Source organism: Trachinotus anak, unplaced genomic scaffold (genome assembly GCF_046630095.1).
Source record: "Trachinotus anak isolate AG129_WGS33_773 ecotype Australia unplaced genomic scaffold, CSIRO_AGI_Tana_v1 ptg000028l, whole genome shotgun sequence".
NCBI lineage: Eukaryota > Metazoa > Chordata > Actinopteri > Carangiformes > Carangidae > Trachinotus > Trachinotus anak.
In genome coordinates this window covers 15,784,334-15,807,330 of record NW_027273879.1, presented here as the reverse complement: position 1 = coordinate 15,807,330, position 22,997 = coordinate 15,784,334, and the positions used below count along the sequence as shown (strand labels likewise).

General features: G+C 40.6%; 1 protein-coding gene across 2 annotated transcripts; it reads right to left on the bottom strand.

Moving 5' to 3' along the window:
* Positions 1-11,626: 11,626 nt before the first annotated feature.
* On the bottom strand, positions 11,627-22,758 carry pigo (phosphatidylinositol glycan anchor biosynthesis, class O). 2 transcript variants are annotated; one of them, XM_071466396.1, is made up of 11 exons: positions 22,542-22,758; positions 21,759-22,237; positions 20,912-21,055; positions 20,463-20,586; positions 19,898-20,057; positions 17,359-17,541; positions 15,619-17,215; positions 15,338-15,541; positions 14,094-14,278; positions 13,756-13,826; positions 11,627-13,376 (listed from the first exon to the last, which is right to left on the bottom strand). In XM_071466396.1, the coding sequence occupies exons 2-11, from the start codon at positions 22,234-22,236 to the stop codon at positions 13,247-13,249; spliced, it is 3,276 nt and encodes a 1,091-aa protein (XP_071322497.1). In that variant the 5' UTR covers position 22,237; positions 22,542-22,758; the 3' UTR covers positions 11,627-13,246. The 2 variants fall into 2 exon arrangements, with proteins under 2 accessions (XP_071322497.1, XP_071322496.1); XM_071466395.1 differs by having other exon boundaries at positions 22,663-22,733.
* Positions 22,759-22,997: the final 239 nt, after the last annotated feature.

The following is a 22,997-nucleotide window of genomic DNA, read 5'->3' as shown; positions in this document are numbered from 1 at the left end:
TTAAGAAAATGCAGATGATGAACAATATACAGCTCTTATAATTGTTAAAATATGCTTAGTGTTTGATACTTCATACTTAATCGAGTAGCAAAGCTTTTTGAGTCCCAGCAAACAGTTTGTAATCAACAAGAAACAGAAATCCATAGAAATCCATAGCACACCAAAATTAATATGTAAATGAGAATGGAGAAAATATTTCATGAATCTGGAGCTGTGTATTCATTACAGACAGTCCTGGACCCCAAGATACATGTCAAAACAGAATAAATAGGTGACAGAACCCCCCCCCCCCCCCCCATAATTTTAAAGTTGTTTATAATATCTGTTGCATAACTTAGATTTCAGTGAGTAATGTAATATCTGTATTACCCATTTCTACTGAACAAAATAATGGCCCTAGCTCTGATACTGTATTTGTTTGTAGGACACTTGAATCATCTTCACCATCTACTGTTGTGCAGTGGATGTGTCACTGTGTTTGCTGGCATCTGTGGCAGCCACAGCAGCATATGCCTCACAGCTGTCAGTGCAGCCGAAAGGTCCAGAGCACACTGCTTCAGGTTGAAAATATGCAAACATGGGATGATTAGCCATGCACGGCAGAGAAATCATACATTCAGTGATATAAGTGAGAATAGCCTGCTGACTATCTTAAAAATGCAATTGAATGTGTGTAAATGTGTAAGCGTATTATAATGCTAGACAAAAAATTTTGTTGCAGTTGAAGAAATGCTGCGATCAACAGGGGTTGTAAGCTTGGCAAAGAAAACTGACGAGATGAGAAAGCTTTGGGGGCAAAAAAGGTAGGCTGAGAATTTACAAAATGACATTTCCTATCAGATGTTGTTAATAAGTTGTATAAACATAATTTCTAGAGGACAGTTTCTAATAGCAGATGCAATTATTTTGTGAGCATAGAAAAAAACTAGAATATGGAAATAAGGTCACAATCTCTCCTTCCTGAGTTACAGCATTGCATAATGGCCAGAAGTGTTTTTGCAGAACATTATGAAGTCGCAGTGAAGTTGACCTTTGACAATTTGGACACAAATTGTTATTACTTCATTATTTTATCCTATTAGACATTTGTGTTGAATTATGTCATAATTAGTATAGAAATTAGTGATTTTCGGCCAAAAAAGTGTTTTGTGAGGTCACAGTGACCTTTGATCACCAAATTCTAATCAGTTCATCTTGAGTCCAAGTGAATGTTTATACCAATTTTGAAGAAATTCACTTTGGCTCTGTGGTTGTGTAATGATCCACTACTTTGATCCTGCTTGAAATATCAACTACTAGACAGATTGCCATGAAATTTGATAAAGATATTTACGTTCCCCTTCAGGTTGAATTGTAATAGTTTGGTGAGGCCTTATACTTTTTATCTAGTGCCATCATCACATCAAAATTTCAATTTGTCTCGTACTTTGGTTTATGACCAAATCTCAGATTTCCATCAGCCTCAGCTGTTCTTTGTGTTTAGTGTTAATTAATAAATTTCAAACCACAAGGTGGTGAGGATGGTAAACTTTATAGACTATCTGCTAAAGATCAGCATGTTAGCATTGTCATTTTGAGCGCATTAGCATGCTAACATTAGTATTTAGCTCAAACATTGCTATGCCCAAATACAGCCTGGTAAAAACTTTAAATTTAAATTTGAAAAGCAAAACAAGAGAACACCCACCAGTACCCTCAGTTTTTCTGTTTTCTTGGGAAACATGGAGACAGCAATAATTGTCTTAAATCCCTGAGTCTTCCCTGGATCAATTGGTTTATTATATCTAAATCAATGAAATTATATGTGTCTGGGATTTTTAAAAAGGGATCTGTTAAACGGGGGTTTAGTGAAGACATTGCTGTCTTCTGTGCTCCAGGCAGTGGAGAGGCATCTGGAGTGTGTTAATGTGTGGGTGTGGGTGTATGGGTCCACACTCTAGGAAGACTAGGATCTCGCTTAGGAGCCACAGGGAAGAAGAATATTCCCCCAGAGAAGAAGAAGGAACAGCTGAGACTAATTCATCAGATTACCTGGCAGCTGGGGAAAAGTAACACCTCAAATAACCCAGGAGTTTTGCTGTGTAATTGCTTTCATTTGAAATTCATATTTGTGTGTGTGCAAGTGTGGGACTGTTTATTTCGCAGCTGTCGCTGGTTGCAAAAACAAGCTTACTTTCCTCCCAAGTCACGTCTCTTCACTTTGTCACGCTAAGGAGTTTTCTGCCTACCAGCGTGATAGGCAGACAGTCAAATCAAACAAATTCAACAACATGCACCTGAATGAGATGAAAGACTGTTTGCCAAGAGAAGCAGCACCAGGGCCACTTGTGCTGGCAAGGGGATATTCCTTTCATAGTCTTCCAAGGACTGTGTGAAATGTATGAACCTCAAAAGACTTTGTGATTTCAGAAATCAATAACAAAAAATACGGATGGAAATTCGATTTACTTTTTTATCTTTTCCTAATTTATTTGGAGGGTTTTTCTCGAGAGCTTGTGTTCTCTATTTTCTTTCATTGGAAGGTAATAGTATGGTGGACGGCATCTTTTTGCAGCAGGACATAAAATCTGGGTGAAACATGTTTAAACCAATCAGAGATGTAAAAGGATCCATCAGCTTTGATATTTTTTTATTAAGCTGAGCCATAACAGCCATAAACTGGCGGACAGTCAAACATATGAAGGGAAGTTTTACTAATCAGTGCAATTAAACTAATCAGTGCAAAAGGCATATAAAATGTAAGGATGGTGACCAGATAGCACACAGTCCACATGAGCACAGCATCAGTGATAGCCACAAACAGCTGGCACGTGGTTGCTCCTTCCTCAGAGAGCTTGTTGTGCTCGGCCTCTCCTGTAACTGCAGGAAATGTTGGTTGTTCATTATCTGCTCTCTCCTGGCATGATTGGATCACGTGATAATGGTACAGTCTGTGCTTAGTGGAGTTTAACAATATGGACTGCACTCAGAAAAAAAAAAACAAAAAACTACTGTACAATAGACTATGCAATCCACTTTTTTTGTGATATGATATATGATATTTTGTCCCTGGACATGCATGCAGAAACCTCTGAGCTGTCCTCTGCATTATTGGATAAAATCAAAATTACTGAAACACAAGTCAGTGTAAAGTTATTTGCAACAACGTCCTTCAACCAGACTCACACTCTTCTTAGTCCATACTAAGAGGGCATTTAGGGAAGCTACTGTAGTTCCTCCTCTGTACCCCACATCAAATAGTAAGGGCAATTTTAGTGCTGGCCTAATCTTTTCTATTTGTGTTTTTGCGTGTCACAAATCAAGTTTACACTGTTTTTTTACTGCCGCCTTGAAATAACCATATCCTCACTGTCTCAAGACTGACACCGACAGAAGCTTTCACCTTCTCCTGCCTGTTCAATAGTGTTACAAACTCAATTGAGTACTGTCTGACAGAGTTTAGCTTTAATTAGTGCAGGTGGTCTTTTCCTAAACCTAACCAGAAAGAATAATCTACCAAACTATGACCCTTTATTAATGTAATCGTGGCAACCAAGGTCAAGTACGTTTGCCACTGTAGGGGCACTATTTCAGGAGACACTCCTTTGGTCTTAAAAGAGGGTAGAAAAAAATTACTTACATGGTTGTTAAGGTTTGCAAACTTGTTTGCTTCAGTACCACAAAGCTGACCTGATACCAGCTCGCACACAGATTCACAACCCTTAGTGATTCACATATGCTGAATGCTGAAGAGACTGAGTGGGAGCTTCGGGGCTTGCAGGATTCGTTTAGGTGTTAGCCTGCGGACGTTACTCCTGATTCCTGCTGTCTGCGACTTGGGATAGACTCACTGCTGCACTTGAATTACACAATTTGTTTGTCATCTGCTCTGTTTAGAGCAGATAACAAAGACTTGTTGAAATTTGCAACAATGTTATTTAAATCACTTTCACAACTGTTTGGCTCAAACAATCTCATAATATCAAAGAACCTTGCTTCAACCTCACCACCTAGAAAACATGTCTGGACTAAAACTTCCCTTCTAGTCCTTGCTAAGGTTCAGTTGGCATTAAAACACACACAGTGATGGTCAGAAACTATGGAAACTTTACCAATGTTTAAGCCTATCTAGGGTGTTACCATGCAGATGGGTGGCTTAATCTAGATGTTTGCTGAGTTCAAGGCCGTCCAGTAAATTTAGGCCAGTATTTTATCATATCCAGTGATACCAAGTGAGATCAGCTCAGCTCTGAGAATTCCTTTAGAAAGAGTGCTGAATCTCCTGGTGGCCTATATAACGGAATCATAAGTACTACTTTTTCTGGGAAAATACATTACTGTGATAACACATTAAGAGATCGGCACTGATTGACTTAATGCATAGAAGTACCGATAATGTAATTTACAAAAAAACCACAGCCAGATTTCTCGACTTCTTCCCGTAACCCTAGGTTTATCTCAACACATTTCCAAATTTATAAATGTCTGTATGCCCCAAAGGAAGCAAACAAGCAGCTCAATACTTCTATCTTAGGTGTGATAAGTCATGGATATCAATATAGCGCTCTGAGTCATCCTGGACAAATACTGGATTCTGTTTTAAGGTGGTGGTGCTTTGATATTACCCAAGGAGACTTGTCTGACCAGCATGTGTGTTTGGTTGGAGGATGCAAAATTTATTTTACTCCTATATAAAACACCTGAAGCTCTTGAAAAATCACAGACACATTCCTTATAAGAAAATAAAGCTCAAAATTAACTTTGGTATTTTGCAATACCATACTAAATGAATATAAATGAATTGACTTGACTTTTTTAAAAACCTTTGGCAACTACAGATGAGCTGAAAACAAATTCTTAGAAAAAAAATGTTTTGCAGTGAGAATCATTAAACAGAATTTTTTGTTCCATGACATCTAATGAAATAGACCCCTTTCTCCCACTACAGAGCATCAGTGTTGTGGTGAAGTCATCTCACTGGCTCATTTAGTAGCTCTTTGTAAGATCTTCTCTGACCTTTAAAAAGTAGGCCACAGACATAAAACAAGCTGAGGGCTCCCACAAGCACAGAAACCTTTATCAGCTCTTAAAAGCAGGAGTGAAATCCTCTCTCATGTTTACACAAAATCGTTGGATGAGATCGCTTATCACAGCCAATTTTTTTTTTTTTTTTTCACACTTTCACCACCCACAAGTGATGTCTGCTCCAAGGACTGAATCATAACCACTCACCTAATCTTAAGTCTTTTATTTATTGTGTGTCTGTTTCTGTTATGCTTTTGTTTCTTCTTGATATCATCCCCTGGGGGAAATACATTTTTATCTTAGTACTATATCCTGTAGAACACAATCCATGATTGCAATGAGCATAATCCTGATTAAAACACCTGGAAATGTACTAGACCTGTGGATACGTTACTATTCAGAAAGGGAGAGAATATGTGATTTACAAATAGACAATGCTGACTTTAAGTCTCACAGTGGGACCTGTCCTGCAGTGTCCCCTGGGTGCCTGAACACCAGAGATTTTTACTAGGCCTATACTGAGAGAAAACTGCATATAGTTCATTTTCAAGCAGCATTCAGTGGCCTTGTTTGGTGCCAAGTGGGAAAAGGATCATGGGTATTGCACTCCTTCTGCCCATCTGTATTTGCCATCTGTAACATCAAATTAACACTGTAGTAGCACGCGAACTCTATTCTTGGCCTCCATTGGCTCCCCCTTGAGCATAGGACTCCTCCCAACAACATTAACTTGCTTTGGAGGTCTGATTATATTCATTCTCTCTATTTTGAGCTGTGTATTGGTGTCCACCAACATGAGGGAAATATCTGGCTGCTCAGCTTCTAAATGCTGCACAATGCTCACTAGCTAGTCGCTATATTCTGTGTCTGTCTCCTTTTTGGTGCTGGATAGGTAGTACACAGTAGGTTTATGAGAGATGACAACAGCTGCCTGTCATGGATGGATATGGAGAGCAGTGAGAGTAAACCACCGCAGTAAATTTGCAGACTGCACATCCAAAATAATGAGCTAAAACATGCTGTTGAATTTGTTAATTTTTCATTGTGGGTTTGTTATTATAAGAGACAACATTAGACATTAGACACACAGCTTTAACCTTAATACATAGATTTCATCAACATGTTTTTGTGGAATTCTTATTGGATTTATTTTATCAGTAAAAAGTACTTTAAGGTTACCATTAGTACAGTCCTAGTTGTATTGCAATCCCATCCTTGTATTTCATTTTCTTGCATCTGTTTAATACTATTTTTTGCACTATTACACCCCCAGCCAGCAAAGGGAGGGGATCTGCTTTTGATTTGCTTCCGCTGAGGTTTCTTTCATCACTCATATGGTAGTTTTTTTTTAGACTTGTATCAGGACTTATTGCTGTTGTGTGGCTAAAAGCGCACTTAGCCGTTGCACAGTGTATGATATTGGGCTATAAATATAACCCTGACTTAACTTAAGTTTGGCTGGCTTTCCAAAACATATTTACTTCCACAGAGTTGTTTTCCGCTATGAGGCTGACCTACATTAAATATTCTTCAGAGGTTAAGAACTTCGATAGCAAAGTTTTTACATTTTAAATGGTGTAATTATCTCTGCCACAGAAAAAGTAACTCTGCTAACTCGGAGCATTCAAGCAACAAATTGTTTCCCTCGGTGGATGTATACATAAAAAACTAAATCTTTTCCTTGGCTGTGATACAGCTCACTCAGGCAGATCCTACCTCCAGAAAGGTTCCACAGGACCGAAGCCAACAGAGAGGCAGACGTGTGCAAACACATCATGGCCTATGTCTTTCATCTTTCCTGTGTCTTTCAGTTGTTCATGTGTGCAGCTGCTGTGACCCAGCTGATTGGTAAGGTCCCAGGCTGCTGCTATATATCCCTCCAAGCATAAAACGTTCACTCTTTTTGACTGTCAGGCACCAATTTTATAAAGGTCAAGGCCATTAACCCTCAACTAGAATATGTCCAGAGTTTGTTTTATGCTATGTGTCTGTGTGGGCACTGCATTTATGCCTGAATATTACTGTTTTTGAGTGAGTATAACAAAACAAATGTGTTTATATGTGAGCTTGTATGTGTGTTTGCTTCAGTGTATGCAGGGTACATGTTTGTTTTCCATACTGATTTGTAATAGTTTGCAATAATTTGGAGTTTTTTCCATCGGTCAGGTCTTATCCTGTGGTTGTGCATTTCACATACTTTGTCCCTGTAACTACAGTAATATTTACATTTTACATAATACACTTTATTAATAGTTAGGAGAAAAGGTTAAGTTTAAGAAAAAAGTTTAAAAAAACATTTTTAATCGTGTGTGTGTGTGTATATATATATATATATATATATATATATATATATATATATATACATATATATATGCACACACACAATATATAACCGACTGTGCTTTTCAAGCCTTATTGTATTCGACCCTTTCACAGGCACTCAGCCTTTTACTTTGAACATATTCCTTTTGAACATGATCCTTTTATGATGATGTTGAGCCCTCTGGCAGCTTCACTAACATGGTAAACTTTGTTGGCATCACATTCAGGTAAAATATTATTTATACATAATCCCTGCACAATGACAATGAACTTGCAGACAATGTATGAAATTCATTGGTATCTATGTAAATGTAATTGTTCTATAATTATTTTCTCCCTATTGCTGTGAGCTCAGTTTGGAAACTTAGCTTTTAAAAACAGATATCTTTAAGTAAAGCATCTTTAAAGGTGTTTTATCACACTGCGTACGACATATCATTACTCACACAGAATACAAAATGATGTGAAAGCATTCCCTGGAAGCAGCTGAAGACAGAGTTATCCAGAAGTGCAAACAGCATTGATAGAATTCTTTTTTTATTCTCATTTTAAAATTCTGTTTTGGATCAAACTGTCGAACATAGTGAGACTGCATACCTAATCTTGTGCAACTGATAAACCGTCCCTTACCACAAAGCTTTTTAAAGTGATGTACATGATTTAGCACCATTTTGTGTATCTCTCTCAAAATTACTTTGATCGCCAGTTTAGTCCTTGCTCTGATCTTTGTGGGGTAAAATCTTTATTGAAAAAAAGAAAAAAGAAGACTCAAGCCTTGAAAGTAAACATGGATTGGAAGAGGTCAGTTACAGGTTAGTGACTGTGCAAACTAAAATACTCAGTGGCATAGTATTGTATTTAGGATAGAATTTGCGGGAAAAGCAAGTACAAATCCATAAACACTGAACACCTTTGTGGATGTTAATGTTACATGCCACTTTAACCCTGCAGATTATCATGGAGATTACACTCTGACTGCATAAATCTGGAAATGTGTATAGCATGAGGATATGTGATGTTTCAGTGCAAATTAGTGGCAATTTTGATAGTGTTGTAATCATCCCTCCAACCACTATCTCCGTCGCTACAACTCCTGATGTTAAATTGTGTCCCTAATCACACATTGTAAACGCCACGCTTACATCAAGCAAGTTTATTTATAATCCAATAATAAATATTATAAATATAATTTTAAAAAAAACAAATCAAACAGGCTTTTACTTGATATCAGCCTAGCTGCTATTATTAGCCTATTTTAAAAAGAGACAGATTTTCTTAATAATAATCCTGAAGGTATTTATGGAATCAGACCATGTTGTTGATACCATTCATGGTCTGCATCTTTTCAGCAATAGTCAAAGGGTTTCACAGGAAACAATGCATAAAGTGTTACGGTTGATAATTTTACCTCATATGAGCACCACAGTCCAGAAAGTTCTCTCTCTGAACCCAGCATCTTAGCTGTACCGAGTTACTGCTGATGAGGTTTCATGTTAAAAGTGTTCAACTGAAGAAACTGGTGAAAGTCTGTTTGGCTGTGTCATAAACTGATAAACCAGTTGTTCTTTTGTTGTATTTCTGATAAAGTAGTTGTACTCAGAGTCCCCCCCAGTAACTACATGTCGCTAAACCACCCGGGGCCACCTCCATTACCTGGTAACTGTATAAACCGTTTCAATGAGGAACAACAAGGAGTTTTATTGTATATGAATTTCACTTCTTCTTTGTGAGGAGAAGAATGTCTTGTTTCTTCTTTCAGAAGTTATATAGTCTCACATAAGCTCATAAAAATACCATGCTAGCTTCACAAAAATGTATATTTCCAGTGTTTCCTTTTAGAAAAACAAAAACCAGGGGGATCGTGTCGTACATTTATGTATACATAGATATAAAAGATCAATTATCATTACACAAGTGAACGAGAGAACAAAACATTTAGAGAATCAGTCACTTTGTTTCTTACCTATAGCCTAACAAGAGACTGGGTTGCTTTTAAGTATTCTGTTGGAAAACAAGATGAATGGAAACCCTACCTTTGTGTGGGTTCAGAGAGACTCCGGTGGGAAGGAGAAAAAAAAAAAATCAGATTAGAGGCCTTATTCCTCTTTTTAGGTTGTTCACTTTTGGCCCAGCTAACCTGACTGGTATTTCTCAGAGGCCAAGTTTGTGGACTTAAAGTTTCCCAGTCTCCGGTATAGATTCAGTAACTGATCCCTATTTAGTGATAATGGCTGAAAATGTTTTGCCCATAAATTCACTCTGAGTCCAGAAAGTCTGTATTGTATTCATCCTCACCGGAGTGCCAGAGAAGGATGATGGTTATCATCAAAACAATTTTAAATTGGATCCCCTGTGATAGGATCGGGCCTTTCTCACTGAACTCCGAGCACAAATATCAGAGGGCAGCCGAATTATTTTCCATCCCCATGATACAAATTGGTCTGACTTCAATAGTTGATGCAAGCTGAAATGTGGGGATTGTTGTCCAAAGGGCTGTTCATCTGATAATGATGGGCAATTATACTGATGCTTAGAATGAAAGCTTGGCAGCGTCAGTGTCATAATGGTGCATCACTTCCAAAATAAGAGATCCAAAGCTTCAAACGGTAAGAGCTACGGCAGTGTCTTCCTTGATGTTACTTTTATGTTTTTTAAGTTGTTATTATGACTAGATGATAATTATAGTGGCATTCTTCATGCTAACTGCATATCTTATCATGCCACAGTGGTATTAAAGTATACTTTTTTCAACTTTTTTATGTACTCAAGACAACATGAAACTCACCCATTGCATCCAGTGAACCACTGACCTCAGTTTTATGTGACAAAACAATAGTGACATCACATAACAAAGTATGACACATGAACCTGTAAGAGAGAGAATGGCTGTAGGAAAAGCAGCGTTCTGTTGAAATACAGCACAACCTGGGAGTTTATTTAGTGAATAAGGCCATAGTTGCTGAAGCAATTTCTTCCTACATTTCTTTTTCTATTTCGTATATTTCTGTATTTGAGGCTTTTGCCCTGTGAGTGCAGTAGTTTCATTATCACAACACTGCAAGAACTGTAACCATTGTTCATCAGGGAAGCCTGAATAATAAGCTTGTCAGCAGCCATTTATATTGCTTCACAATGGACTCTCCCCATTGACTTTGACAGAGTTTTAGTTCCGAAGTGTCAAGAGTGGAAGTCCAAAAATAGTTTTTTTTGAAGAAGAAGATATGTCTTCCAGCAGAAAATTAGGATTTGTCTCCTCAGTTATGTCAAAGTCTGTTCAAATGATACCATTTTATCTGGCAGTAACACAGTAATTATTGTAATAATTATTTACCCGGGTAGAAATCACTTTCTTCAGTTTATTGTTTAGTCATTGGATCAGTGTTCTGGCCCACCCCTCTGGCATAAATTGTAACTACAGGATATGAAAATTTACATTTGAATATTAATGTGTTGAATTTGAATGGTTGTTTAATTTTTTTTTTTTTAATCTCATCTAATTAAAATCTCATTAAGTGTCTTACCCACATATCCATCCATCCCATTCTCCAGACAAGTAAACCCTTACACTTGCCTCTAATGGGTAAGAGATTGGAGACAAGCGAATGCATTAAGTGAGATTTTCAGGGCCCTGAAAAACTGACCACAACATATCTGTAATCTCTTGGAAGAGCTGTTCATCAACACCAATGACTTGGTTCTTCCTTTCAGCAGGTGTTAAGATTTCACATGATCCCTTTTGGTTTCTCACATTATGTTGTTACATTTTTTTGATTTGTATGAGTATGTGTATGTAAGCTGTGCCTGAGGTATGTCTGTGGATGCTGCTGCAGTTACTCATAAAGTTCCTTTCACAATGGGAGCACATTCTCAACCCTGTCCAGTTAATGCGCTGTGTCCATGATCAAATTTTTTATCATAGAATATGCATTTAAGGGATGTTTAAAGTGTAAAATGAGCCACAAATAGAGTTATAAAGGGGAGCTGGTGGAAGTTGGATAATTTCCTGACTAATGTTTGTGTACAAGTGAGACTTTCGGCAGCTCAGAGTTATATGAAATGGAAATGTGGAAAGCCTCTGTGAATAATGAATGAAGCACCTTGAATTATGAGTAGAAAAAAAAAAATCATGGCAGCACGCACTTCCTTCATCAACTCACTAGATCAATAAACATTAGTTTGCAAAGCAATAAATAAAATTAAATTTGAAACATGGACGCATGATAAATAGGAATAGGGAATAAGCTTAAACTAATCTGGCTACTTCTCATCTGTATATTTAAATTATTGCGAGGCAAACACATCATGTACAAAAGTTTTAATACATTTTTCACAGATTGTAAAATCATTTCAATTAATCAGTTATTTATATATTAAACATTTTAAAAACAGAAGAAAAAAAAATGTGCCCCGTTATCACACAACCAAGCCAAACCATCACTTGAGCTGAGGTCACCACAGCGGCTGCTCTTCATGACCAGTCACTCCTTTATAACAGCCTGAGGAATGCAGTACTATTGCATTATAGCTAATTCAACCTGAGCTCAACATCCCTTCGATACCATGCATTAGCTAATGAGCTTTAGCTGCTGACTACAGCTGCAGAACAGTAACAGATCTTACACCGGAGACTGACTCAGATGTCCTGTAGAAATAAATTCACTGACAGTGTTTCTGGAGGTCCTGGATTCAATGGCCCTGCCAAATTAATGACATCATACACGAAAAAAAGGCATTTGTTAAAGCCAGGCACATATTCCAGGGTCAAGGTGAAAGAGGCCTAATTAAGACGAAAGTTTCATTTGAGATTAGAAAACGTATCACCAGTGATTAAAAAAATCTTAATTATAAATAGATATTAGAGTTAGGAATCAGGAAAAAAAAAAAAAAGACCATGACAGATTAGGAACCAGAAACTGTAAACAAAAAAAAAAAACTATAACAGCACGGTAATAATATATGAATTGGCAGTAATCAGATGCACTGAATATTCCAACATCTTGAAAGTACAAAACATAAAAAAAAAACTTCCTCCAGCAGACACTTAAATGACATGCTGTAATGCACTTGGATGGATTTTGTCAAATGGAGTTGACCTGCTCGCGAACTGATAATAAAGTAGCTCCAGACATTGGGTTCAGTTTCTGCCGCGAGACACTGAACCTTTACCTGCTCATTAGTTGTGCACCACTGTGGAAAACAGTCAGCTTAATTTAATCGTCAATTTCCTGGACAGAAATGTCCTCCTTCCATAAGCTGCTTTTATATCACATTCAACCGTCAGTTTGGCCACTCCGTTGCACACAAGTGCAACAGCAGTCTCAGTTATGAGATGGGAAAAGGCCAATTTTGTTTCAATGCTGAGGTTATTGGCCAGCTGTGACAGGCATTTAGCTCATGTAAACTGCATGTATTTAGTGAAGCTTTTTAACTGCTGCACTATGAACCACTTGCAAGACTGTGTGGCTTGTTGAACTTGGAAGGTTTCATCCATCAAGTCAGCAAACAGGAGTTTAGGAGAAACATTCAGGAACTACAGTTCTCTCCTTAATCACATACAACTCTGGACCTCAGAGGCCTTTACCCCCTTCATCTTCGTGAGGTGCTTTACAAGCTTCAACCAAAAAAACACTGTATAAAAAAAGTCCAGATTCTCAGAGTTTGGTCAGTCCAAGATTTGATGTCGTAAAGTCCCTCTGACTGAAAAGGAGGCAGGCCTCAGTGTCAGTAACATAGCCCTCAAGAGAGTTACAGTAAGAGGCAACCTCACATGACATGTTTGTGGGGATCCTTATGTTAGACACCGATGGCAATGTTTCCATATAAAAACTTTACAGTGACCACCATGTCCGTTTTCTCTGTGGCACAGTGGGCTCAGGTGAGCAGCTGTGATAAAGCAGCAGCAGCAGCAGCAGCGCCGTCGCTACCTGGATGCATCAGGGATGATTCTCTTAAACCAGCGGCCCACGGCTACATCTACTCTCAACACTAATGTGACCCCGATCAGCAGAGACACGCTGCTCACCAGGAACCCTGAGGCCTCAAACATTAACCTGCAAGGAGTAAACAGAGGAGATATAAACAATTCTAACTTCAACTTTTTCAAACCTTAGAAATCTGTATTTTTTCTATGGTTTATAACTCAATGTTTTCAACCGAGCAGCAAAAATATGACACAATATTAGCTGAAATTTTTCAGAATTAAAATTATTTGGAAACAAGCTATTGCAGTATTCACTAGACTGGGAATGATAAGTACAATACCATTGATTTAAAAAGATAAGAGTTCCAGGTGAATATACTACACTGTAAAAGTAGACCCGTCTTCACTAATGTACATTCACTGAACTGGAGTCATACTGTGTCCATACCCTCAAAAGCCTTTTCCATCAGTGAGTTTGTGTGAGATGGAAAATCCTTTCAGGCACTTACTTGGGTGCGAAAACCTTCCACACCATTAGGTGTCTCCTGAGGATAGCAGCTGCACACACTGAAGCAAAGACCTGTGAGGAGAGCAGAGGAACTGAGTGCTGGGATGTGATATACATTCAAAAGGTGGAACTGAGCCAAAGACATTTAAAAAAAAAAAAAAAAAAACCAAAACAATAAAAATTGAACCTCTCACTAAAAAGGGACTTGGACCCAGCTCATAGATTGATAATCTGAATGTAAGACATTTTAAATCAGTGGCAAACTAACTAACAGATAATTGTGCCGCTCCAGTGTGTGAAATTACGCAGCCTGAGATGTCTCTCGGTCTATGGTCACACCTGTGCTCCGTGAATGAAGAGGTAGCGTGTTGACAGTTGTAGGAGAGCCGAGCTGAATTGCTGGGGGTTTTCTCTCAGTCTCATCTCCATCACAGCGTCCTCGCCTTCTTCCCCACAAACTCTTCCTCCCCTGGTGCCACGTACCTCGCACACCAGGGGCCAGAACAGTAGCAACGGACAACCCACTGAAGACAACCAGACATGGACACAGTCATTAACACACTTTCATGGTTTCATTTCTTGCATTGCATTGACAAGTATGTTTATATATATTTCCAACTGTTTAACAACTACTTTGGTACTAAACTTGAGATCTCTGGAGGGAAAATATCTGCTTTACCACCTGCTTTACTAACCAAAGTTCACTGAGATATGATGATATTATGTAGTTGTGTCTCATGTATTGTTTTTGTGTTTTTTTGGGAGCAACTATCAGACTGACTTCTGTGTAAGGGTTGTAATACCAGAGTTGTACATTCCATGGTTGTAATGGATTATGAAGAACCTCCTGACATGAAGTGGAATAACTTAACAATAACATTAAAAAAAAAAAAAAAAAAAAAAAAGAATTAACTAATTTAGAAACTTAAACTCTAGTGTCCAATATTGAGCTCTAATTTCCCTTTAAATTGTTTAAAAACAGTAAAGAGAGAATATTTATTATATTACTTATTATTGAGACAAAATGTTAAACCCACAATGCCATTTTTTATTTATGATTTCAACTTTACTGCGAATAGGAATTTAATAGTTATATTACGTTAAGAAATGTTATATGTAAATCTGTTATTTTTTTACTAAGAGACTATAATTTTATTCTGTTACACATACACACAAATACTCATTGGTCTTGTTTTTAATAATGTAGCCACAATAATAACAGCATTTTAACTTGCTTCGATGTGCCTCGAGTTTTGAGGGGACCTACTCACTTTCTTTGGGACAAACTTTACTTTGAGAAAGAAATGTAAATTGCTCCTAAACTGTTGTCAGAACTGAGCACAATACACCTTAAGAACATCATATTTTTATTTATGTTTTTAAATTAAATTTAAAATAAATTTACATATGTTTTCCCCTTTGTCTATTGCTAATTGTATATTCCAATCCTGGGTTGTATTGTACTTTGTCTTTCGTCCCAGCTGAATCCTTTTACTTTTGCAGATGTAACCATCAAATTTCCCTAACCCACCTAATAATATATATTTTTACTATTGTTTCTCTGGTCTACCATGGGTATCTACCTGCAAACAGGATGTTTGAGGCAAAGGTGTTGAGAGTAACCAGTGAGGCGGGCAGTACGGTGCCTGTGTGACCATCAGGGAATCCCACAAAGGCAGCACCCCACTGGATGGAGGGGAAGGTGGGAAGGTGACCTGTGGCATGGAAGAACTGGGTGGCAGCCAGGGACCACATCACTATTGGAGTCCAGGGCACGTTAAAGCCACCTGAGGAAACAATGAGAATACTTAATAAAAGGCAAAGGAAGCACAAAACAAAAGATGTGTGACTTTGAACATCTTACCAGAATATGTTCCATGTAGGCCACTGAGGGTAGTGGAGGAGGCCTGAATGTGCAGCAGAGCTCCCATTTCTAGCAGCAGCAGGAGGAAAGACAGAGCCATGCCCTCTGGGTGCAGCAGCAGCAAACCGATTCCTAGCAGGCCACAGAACAGCAGCAGAGGGGCAGAGTATACAGTTCCCAGCCCGTAGGCCTCCACCGCAGGCCTGCTGTCCACCTCGCTGCCCCTGCTCAGCTCTCCGTCGTCCAGGGAGCGACGCATGCGCTGGTAAATCTGGGGGATGAGGTGGTGCAGCTCAGCTTGGGGGCTGATGCCGGTGCTGGCTCGGTAGCGGGGCGGGGGTAGCGAAGAACCTCTGGCTGAAGCTGCAGCCCTGGTCTTCACAAACACAGTTAGAGGATCTAGCCAGATCAGAAACAGCCCCAGCCCCAAGAGACAGAAGGCGGCCCTGGGGAGGGCCAGCTGAGCCAGGCTGATCAGCTCAGCCAAATTCCTGAAGCTGTCCTCTGGAGTGGCACTAACAGCCCAGTGGAGCCCCAGGCACACAGACAGCAGTGGTAAGATCCAGCGGGCCGTGAACACCGTCCCACCTGAGGAGTTGAGGTTACCGTAGTGGCGGAGGCAGCGTCTCAGGAGATATGTCCACAAGCCCAGGGAGAAGATAGCGAGGACGTAGTGGAGGTTCTTCAGCTGGCTGTCCTGCAACCGGGAGAGAGGGGAGAGGAACGGCGACGGCTGGCAGGAGCCCTGCTCTTCCCGACAGCCGTGAAAGGACAGGGAGAGGTAGAGGCTGCCAACAAGGAGTCCTACACAGGCCAGGAGGGTGCTGCTTTCCTTCCTCACAGTCGATGGAGACAAGGCTGGGGAAGGCAGCAGCCCCGCTGACTTCAGAGGGTCATGGCTGGGGGGGAGAAGTAGGCCATCCCAGTTGAGATGGATGGGAATATAGAGAGCCAGAGAGAACATGAGAAATGTCACCACCCGGCCTTCAGCGATCACGTAGCTGTCTGAGAGCAGGGAGGCACAGCGGAGGAGTGGAACCACAAGTGGGGGAATTAGGAGATGGCGCAGAGTCAGCCAGCGAGCACACTTTGGAGCTTTAGATCCGTTCTTAGCCACAGCAGTGGCTCTGGATCGACAAGCTGTCCAGAGAAAGAGAAGTTCGGAGCTGAGGGCAGCAGCTGCCAGGCACCACGCTACATCGATGTAGCCCTGTGTGAGCAGCTGTCCTGCAGCCACACAAACCCCCGCTGTTAGCGCCACGACAACCGGAGCCTTCAGTCCAGGACCATTCTCCCTGATCAATACGAGAGACAGCTCGGACAGAATGAAACACATCAAGCAGGCAAACGCCAGGATGGCTAAACCCGCTGCCATCTTAAAAGGGTTGAACCGAGCCCAGGTAGCCCGACAGGTGTCTCTGACAGAGGTGAGGTAGGCCTGCAGTGAGGCAGCCAGCTCTGGGGAGGGTGACCGACCCTCTCTAACTGTGCTGAGGTACTCAGAGGAGAGGCGGGTGAACTCTTCCTTCAGCTGAGAGAGGCTCTCTGGTGGGATGTCTTTGGCCATACCAGAGTAAGTCTCCAAGAAACGGTTTACCTTCAGGAACACAGTGTTGACATGAGGTGAAATTAAATACACCTTAAAACACAAGAATACAGAACAAGCTCCAGGATATGTGAAGTCTGAGGGTTTTTTTTTCTGTGTAGAAACATTAAAAAGCTCTTAACTGAGCAGTCTACCTGTTTTGCGTTGATCCACAGTGCCTCCAGCTGGCTAAGACCTCCAACTGCACCTTCTGTCTGCCCATGAGGAGGGAATAGAGGCAAGAGAACCTGCCCCACGCTGCTGTACGGGATGGGGACTCCCAGCAGCAGAGCCAAGGTGGGCACCAGGTCAGTCTGGGGCACCACGTCCAGTTCACTCTACAAACATGAGAAAATAAAAGCCTGCCGTGTTAGTTTGCTACTCCGTCCATCTGTGACTGAAAGGGCTGCACTGACGTTTTAGGACATCTGCTGTGTGATGAGAAATTGGCACAATTTTCATATCTAACTGATAAAGCCTACTACTAATACTCTGAGATGTCTGATATGCAGTGAGAGGATCTGCACAAAATACACTTGTCTCTAGTGGACAGCTCTATCCAGTGTGTGTTTTCTAGCACATAGCACAGTAACCTTTGGAGAGGCGCATCATCGTAAAATAAGAAAAGGAGGCATAGAGGTCAGTTTAATGTAATTACAAGTATTTAAATCCACCAGGGTTGTTTAGAGTAGGGCTTGGTATCAAAAAATGTGAAGTGCCAAAATATGGAATCAAGTGGTTGGTAAGATCTGACCTTGCTTCCTTAATCTTTGAGCACACAGTTGCTGATTAAAAATGCAAATGTTGCAGTTTTTAGACTGTAGTTTTAAAGCAAAGTTCTTGGAGCGCAGCTTGTTACCAGCCCTGTTAGAGACTAGTAAACTATGCATAAAATAATCATAAAATAGAATTCACTTTCAGTAGCAAAGGACGAAAACTGAGATCCTTTTTTATAGTAGAGAAAAATCTACAGGTCAAGCTTTATAATTACTTGCCACAGGAACAAGCATCAACAGATTTTTGAGCAACAAAATGCACTCACTCACCAAAAATTGGTGTTATCTTTTGGAAATGCAAGCAGATTAGGAATAAATGTCTTAATTAACTCAAGTAGTCAAGTTTCCTCATCACTGACATTTACCAGTAAGATTGGTGGATTAATTTCCTCCTTGTGAAAAATAACTGATGCATAAGTGAGTGGCTCAGCGTCTCATAGGGCATCATGCCTAATAATGTCCCCTTTCATTATAGTAGTGGTATTTTCTGTGCACTCATGTAACCCACAAATTTCCACAATGTGTTATGTAATGCTCCAATTACACTGCAATTATGGAAATCAGTGGTGGAGTTTACTTTTTCTGGTTTGACATCCACTTTTATCCCTGAAAAGGCAGAGACCACCTGCCAGCATCAATTTAACGGATTCCGGGAACTGCACAGCCAAGCATGAACACAAATATTCATGCAAGGAATGGTCTGATGTGCCGTTTTTATTAGGCAGCAAATGTTCTGGTGATTTGGAGAGACAAACATGATGTAAATGGGTATTTGCTGATAAAATGAAGACAAGCAAACACACAAACAGATAAGAAGAAATGGTTGTGGGGTCTTTCATTTTGTCCTGCTTCCTTATTTGCTCATTTGTGGACTGAGCTGATATGCTGCTGTGGTTCGACAGCATGTTCTTGCTCTGTGAAAAGGTTCAGGAGTCAAGTTTCTCGCTGCCAGTTGTGACTGAGCATGACTGGCATATAATGAGTCGGTTGTGTGAACTTTCATCACTCTGTGCTTATCTCTCACTCTGCACTGCATTTACATGTAGTTAACTGGTTTCTGGAATGTGCTTTTTAACAGAGACAGAGGGAAATTTGATGTTAGTGTGACAGCCAACCAAATTTAGTCTGACTGAGCTGAGACATTTTATGGGCCTACTTTATTATTTTTTTTTTTTTCATTTAAATTTCTATTTTTTATTATCTATTCTTACCATGTTTTATAATTTCTGTACTTTAACGATTTTTCAAACTTGAGAAACCATCCATCCATCCATTATCTATATAGCTTATCCGAACTAAGTTGCAGGGGGGCTGGAGCCAATCCCAGCTGACACTGGGCGAGGGCAGGTCACCAGTCTATCACAGGGCTGACATATAGAGACAAACAGCCATTCACGCCCACATTCACACCTACGGGCAATTTAGTGTCACCAATTAACCTAAACTGCATGTCTTTGGACTGTGGGAGGAAGCCGGGGTACCTGGAGGGAACCCACGCAGACACAGAGAGAACATGCAAACTCCACATCCCAGGCCCAGGGTTGGAATCCAGAACCTTCTTGCTGTGAGGTGACAGCGAACTTGAGAAACCATGTATTCCTCAATTGTATATACAACAGTCATGTAACAGTATATTATTCTATTGACATCGGAAATGGGCCAGAACAGGCCTATTTGTATTTTTTAAAGAGACCTGTATTTAATTGTGTATACGTAGTATGTAAAATCACATTTTACACCATGTCTTTTTTACATTTATCATTTAATTGAGCTTTTAATCAGTGTTGTTTATTTTATATTTTTCTTTTTCTTTAATGTCCTCCCTGTCCCGAAGCACTTTGAGCTGCATGTCATTCCTTTGCATGACTATTTCACACAAGTTAGAGCTGACTGCGAAAAAGTCAGGTTGTCTACCGACCTGTGATGGGGGTCCGGGAAACAGAGGGGTGGGACTGTAGAGGAAGATGGCAGCATCAGTCTCCTTCTGACTTTCTCCACCATGATCTCCAGTGTCCGTCATCCCATGATCTCCCATCACCACCAACAGGGTGTCGTTCTGCAGACGGTCAATCACAGACCTGGAGGAAAAGGATGATGCGGTTTAAGGAAATAAATGAAGACAGCAAATGGAGTTCCTAACGCTTTTGTTTTTCTATAACATTCAGGAATTCTCTACCCGCTGATTTTAATGTTATATTCTTTGTCCAGCAGTGCTAATAAGGTAAAATTCAAAAACACTTCAGCTAAGCTTAACATAATACAAATCTGTCCTTACATGACTGAAAATGTATTATTTTCATAACATTTATCCTAATAAGTCCTATTACTGCCCATGGCTGCATGGCTCCGCATTTTACAACATTGGTGTTACTAAGTGACCTGAATATCTGTAATACAACAGGTACACTATGACAGCACATGATAATGACAGCAGCTGTAAGATGCTGTGTAACAAGCCTGTAGCAGCTGTGCTGCTGTCTCACCTGATGACCCCATTCATCTGGGTGAGCTTGTCAGCCATGGCCGGGTGGTCGGGACCAAACCTGTGGCCACAGTGATCCACTCCAAGGAAATGAGCAACCAGGACATCCCAATCACCACTCATCACTGTCAGAACCAACAGAAGGGGACAGATCATGACAGAGACATGAAGTGCAAGTGCAATACAAGCAGGGCCACGGTCTTAAGTATTAAAATACTCTTGCTCTCTTTGCTTTACAGCAGCAAAAATTCTGAAATATTCAAACTTCAGCATTGTTGTCTGCCAGTTTTTTGATGTTACCACTGGGGTGTGACAATGTTAAACCTTTTTTTTTACGTCTCAACTATCATTTAGTTGATTAAAATAAAATAACAATAAAAACAGAAGGGTACCAAATTGTGTAAATCTATGATCTCGAGGTTGCATAAAAGCATATAAAATACTACATACTGGTGGTGTAGAGGTGCTGGAGGATCCCATTGTCTACTGTGTGCAGATCCTTGACATTGAAAGAAGGGAAGGGCAGAGAGCGGTAGAACTTCTTAGGAAAAAGACTCTCCCAAGTGTCATCGCCCATGAAAACCACCCGTTTGCCTGCAATGGGATATGCACATTTAAAAATGAATCAGACAGTGCCATGGGATTATTCCATGACATTTTCATCTTAGTTACACAACTTGGCAAAGCATGTGAACAATGCAATAAAAAAAGCCAAATCTGTAAGGCTGTGACTCTCTACATGCTTATTTCTCACAACAAAAAATGTAAGATAACACCTCTTGTAACTGCGTTTCTAGACTTTGCCTTATTTCAAAACTTCCCAACCTTTAGAAATTTTAAAGTTTAATGTCTTATTAGTTTGTTTTGTTCAATATTGTCATATATGAGACTTTTGCGATATATTATTAATATACTGACATCACTGTCATAATAGATTCTGTTGTGATAGTGAAACAGTGGTGTATTATTCTTGTCTCACTCTTATTCTAAGCCCTGGATTTGCTCTGTGTTTTGGTAGCTCATCCAAAACCCAAAAGAGTTTATACAACAGCTGTTCTGGCAATACCTGTGCCAATGTCATTCACTGTGTTGTAGCTAGACAGTCAGGCTTTAAAGACAAAGTACAGCAACACTTTTCTACACTCACTGCAAATTAATAGGCACTGTACAATCTCAGCTGTCAAAACAGTCCTATGACAACCCATTTCCCTCCTCGGTTCTGCAAATAATATAATGTGTCATACATGACTGAGGTGCAGTGTGTTGGGTATCAATGTACACCTGTTTAACTACTCACCTACTTGCCCAAACTGGTGGATGAGATTGTCCTCCAAGATGGCGCTGGACGCGAAGTTATTACCTACATCCACAAACGTGGGCAAGGACCCAGTGGTGAAGCCCTTGATCCTCTGCATGGTGGTCGTAGGCGGGTCAGCACGGAAGGGGTACAGGCGGCTGTTAGAGGGCCTGGATGAGGCTGTCTCCTCCAGCACAGGCAGCTTATTCTCGTAAGGTCGGGGCGCCGTGTTGTTGGGGTCGAACCGGGCGAAGTCGATCTTCAGGGCGTCGATGATGAGGAGGACAACCCTGCGGAAACGAGGCTCAACGCGGCAGAAGTCCACTGGCTCCTCTCCGGGCTGCAGCACGTCTCCGCAGGTGCTGGTCCTGTTCACCTCCAGCCTCACCAGCAGGAACCCACCCACGAACAGGTAAATGCCCACAAAGTACACGGCGCACACGCAGAGGAGCAGGGACAGCACTGGGAGCCCCTTCATCCTAAACACACAGCCGCACAGGTGAAATTCAGACACACTTGTTCCACACCGAGGTTAAAAAAAAATAAAAAATAAAAAGTCAAAGGAACCGCTGTCTGTGAGTGACACCTGCTAAACGAGACGCTAATGCTGCCAACGTGTAACTTGACAGAAACCTCAGGTTTCATCTGAACCAGTGACCTCGGCACACGGCGTTCAGACGTGACAGGTAATATTAACTAGCTACCGTCAAGAGGAGGGCATGTTCAACGCTACTAAGTTAGCGCTGTTAGCCGCCGCTAGCTCGCCTCGCTCTTGTCACTGACCTTGTAACTGTGTGGTTTTCGTCCTCTCTCGGTCGCAGGGTGGACGTGAATGCGTGTGTGTTCACAACACAGGGGTACAGGTATGTCAGGTAAACAGAGAACGACGTGACACCACCCTCACCTTCATTGGGACTCCGGTACAATGAGATTAGACGGCTGGTGACAGGTAGGAACTTCAGTGGGCATGGAACCCGGAAATGCAGGGCGGACGTTTTTCTTTGTAACACGACCAGATATTGGGAGCTTGCTGCCCTGAACTCGTCATTCAGGCACACCTTGCGCTCAGCCGTCGGACGGAGTGATGGAAATACCTTACAATATGACAAAAAGATTGAGTCTTTTTCTGAAACTGACTAAATCAAATCACATACCGGGTCAATAAATCGTTAAAAAATAGGATACTAACTACAAGAAGAATGGGTTGAGAAGAACTGGACGTTACTTGTCAGGGGTTTA

Bases quoted from the DNA above. Each gene is read 5' to 3' on its own strand.
- pigo (XM_071466396.1), bottom strand. From the start codon at position 22,236: ATGAAGGGGCTCCCAGTGCTGTCCCTGCTCCTCTGCGTGTGCGCCGTG. The intron at 21,056-21,758 runs GTGAGTAGTTAA...ATCCCATTGCAG, and splicing joins CCACCAGTTTGGGCAAGTAG to GCAAACGGGTGGTTTTCATG. The intron at 14,279-15,337 runs GTAGATACCCAT...GGTTGTCTTCAG, and splicing joins CTCAAACATCCTGTTTGCAG to TGGGTTGTCCGTTGCTACTG.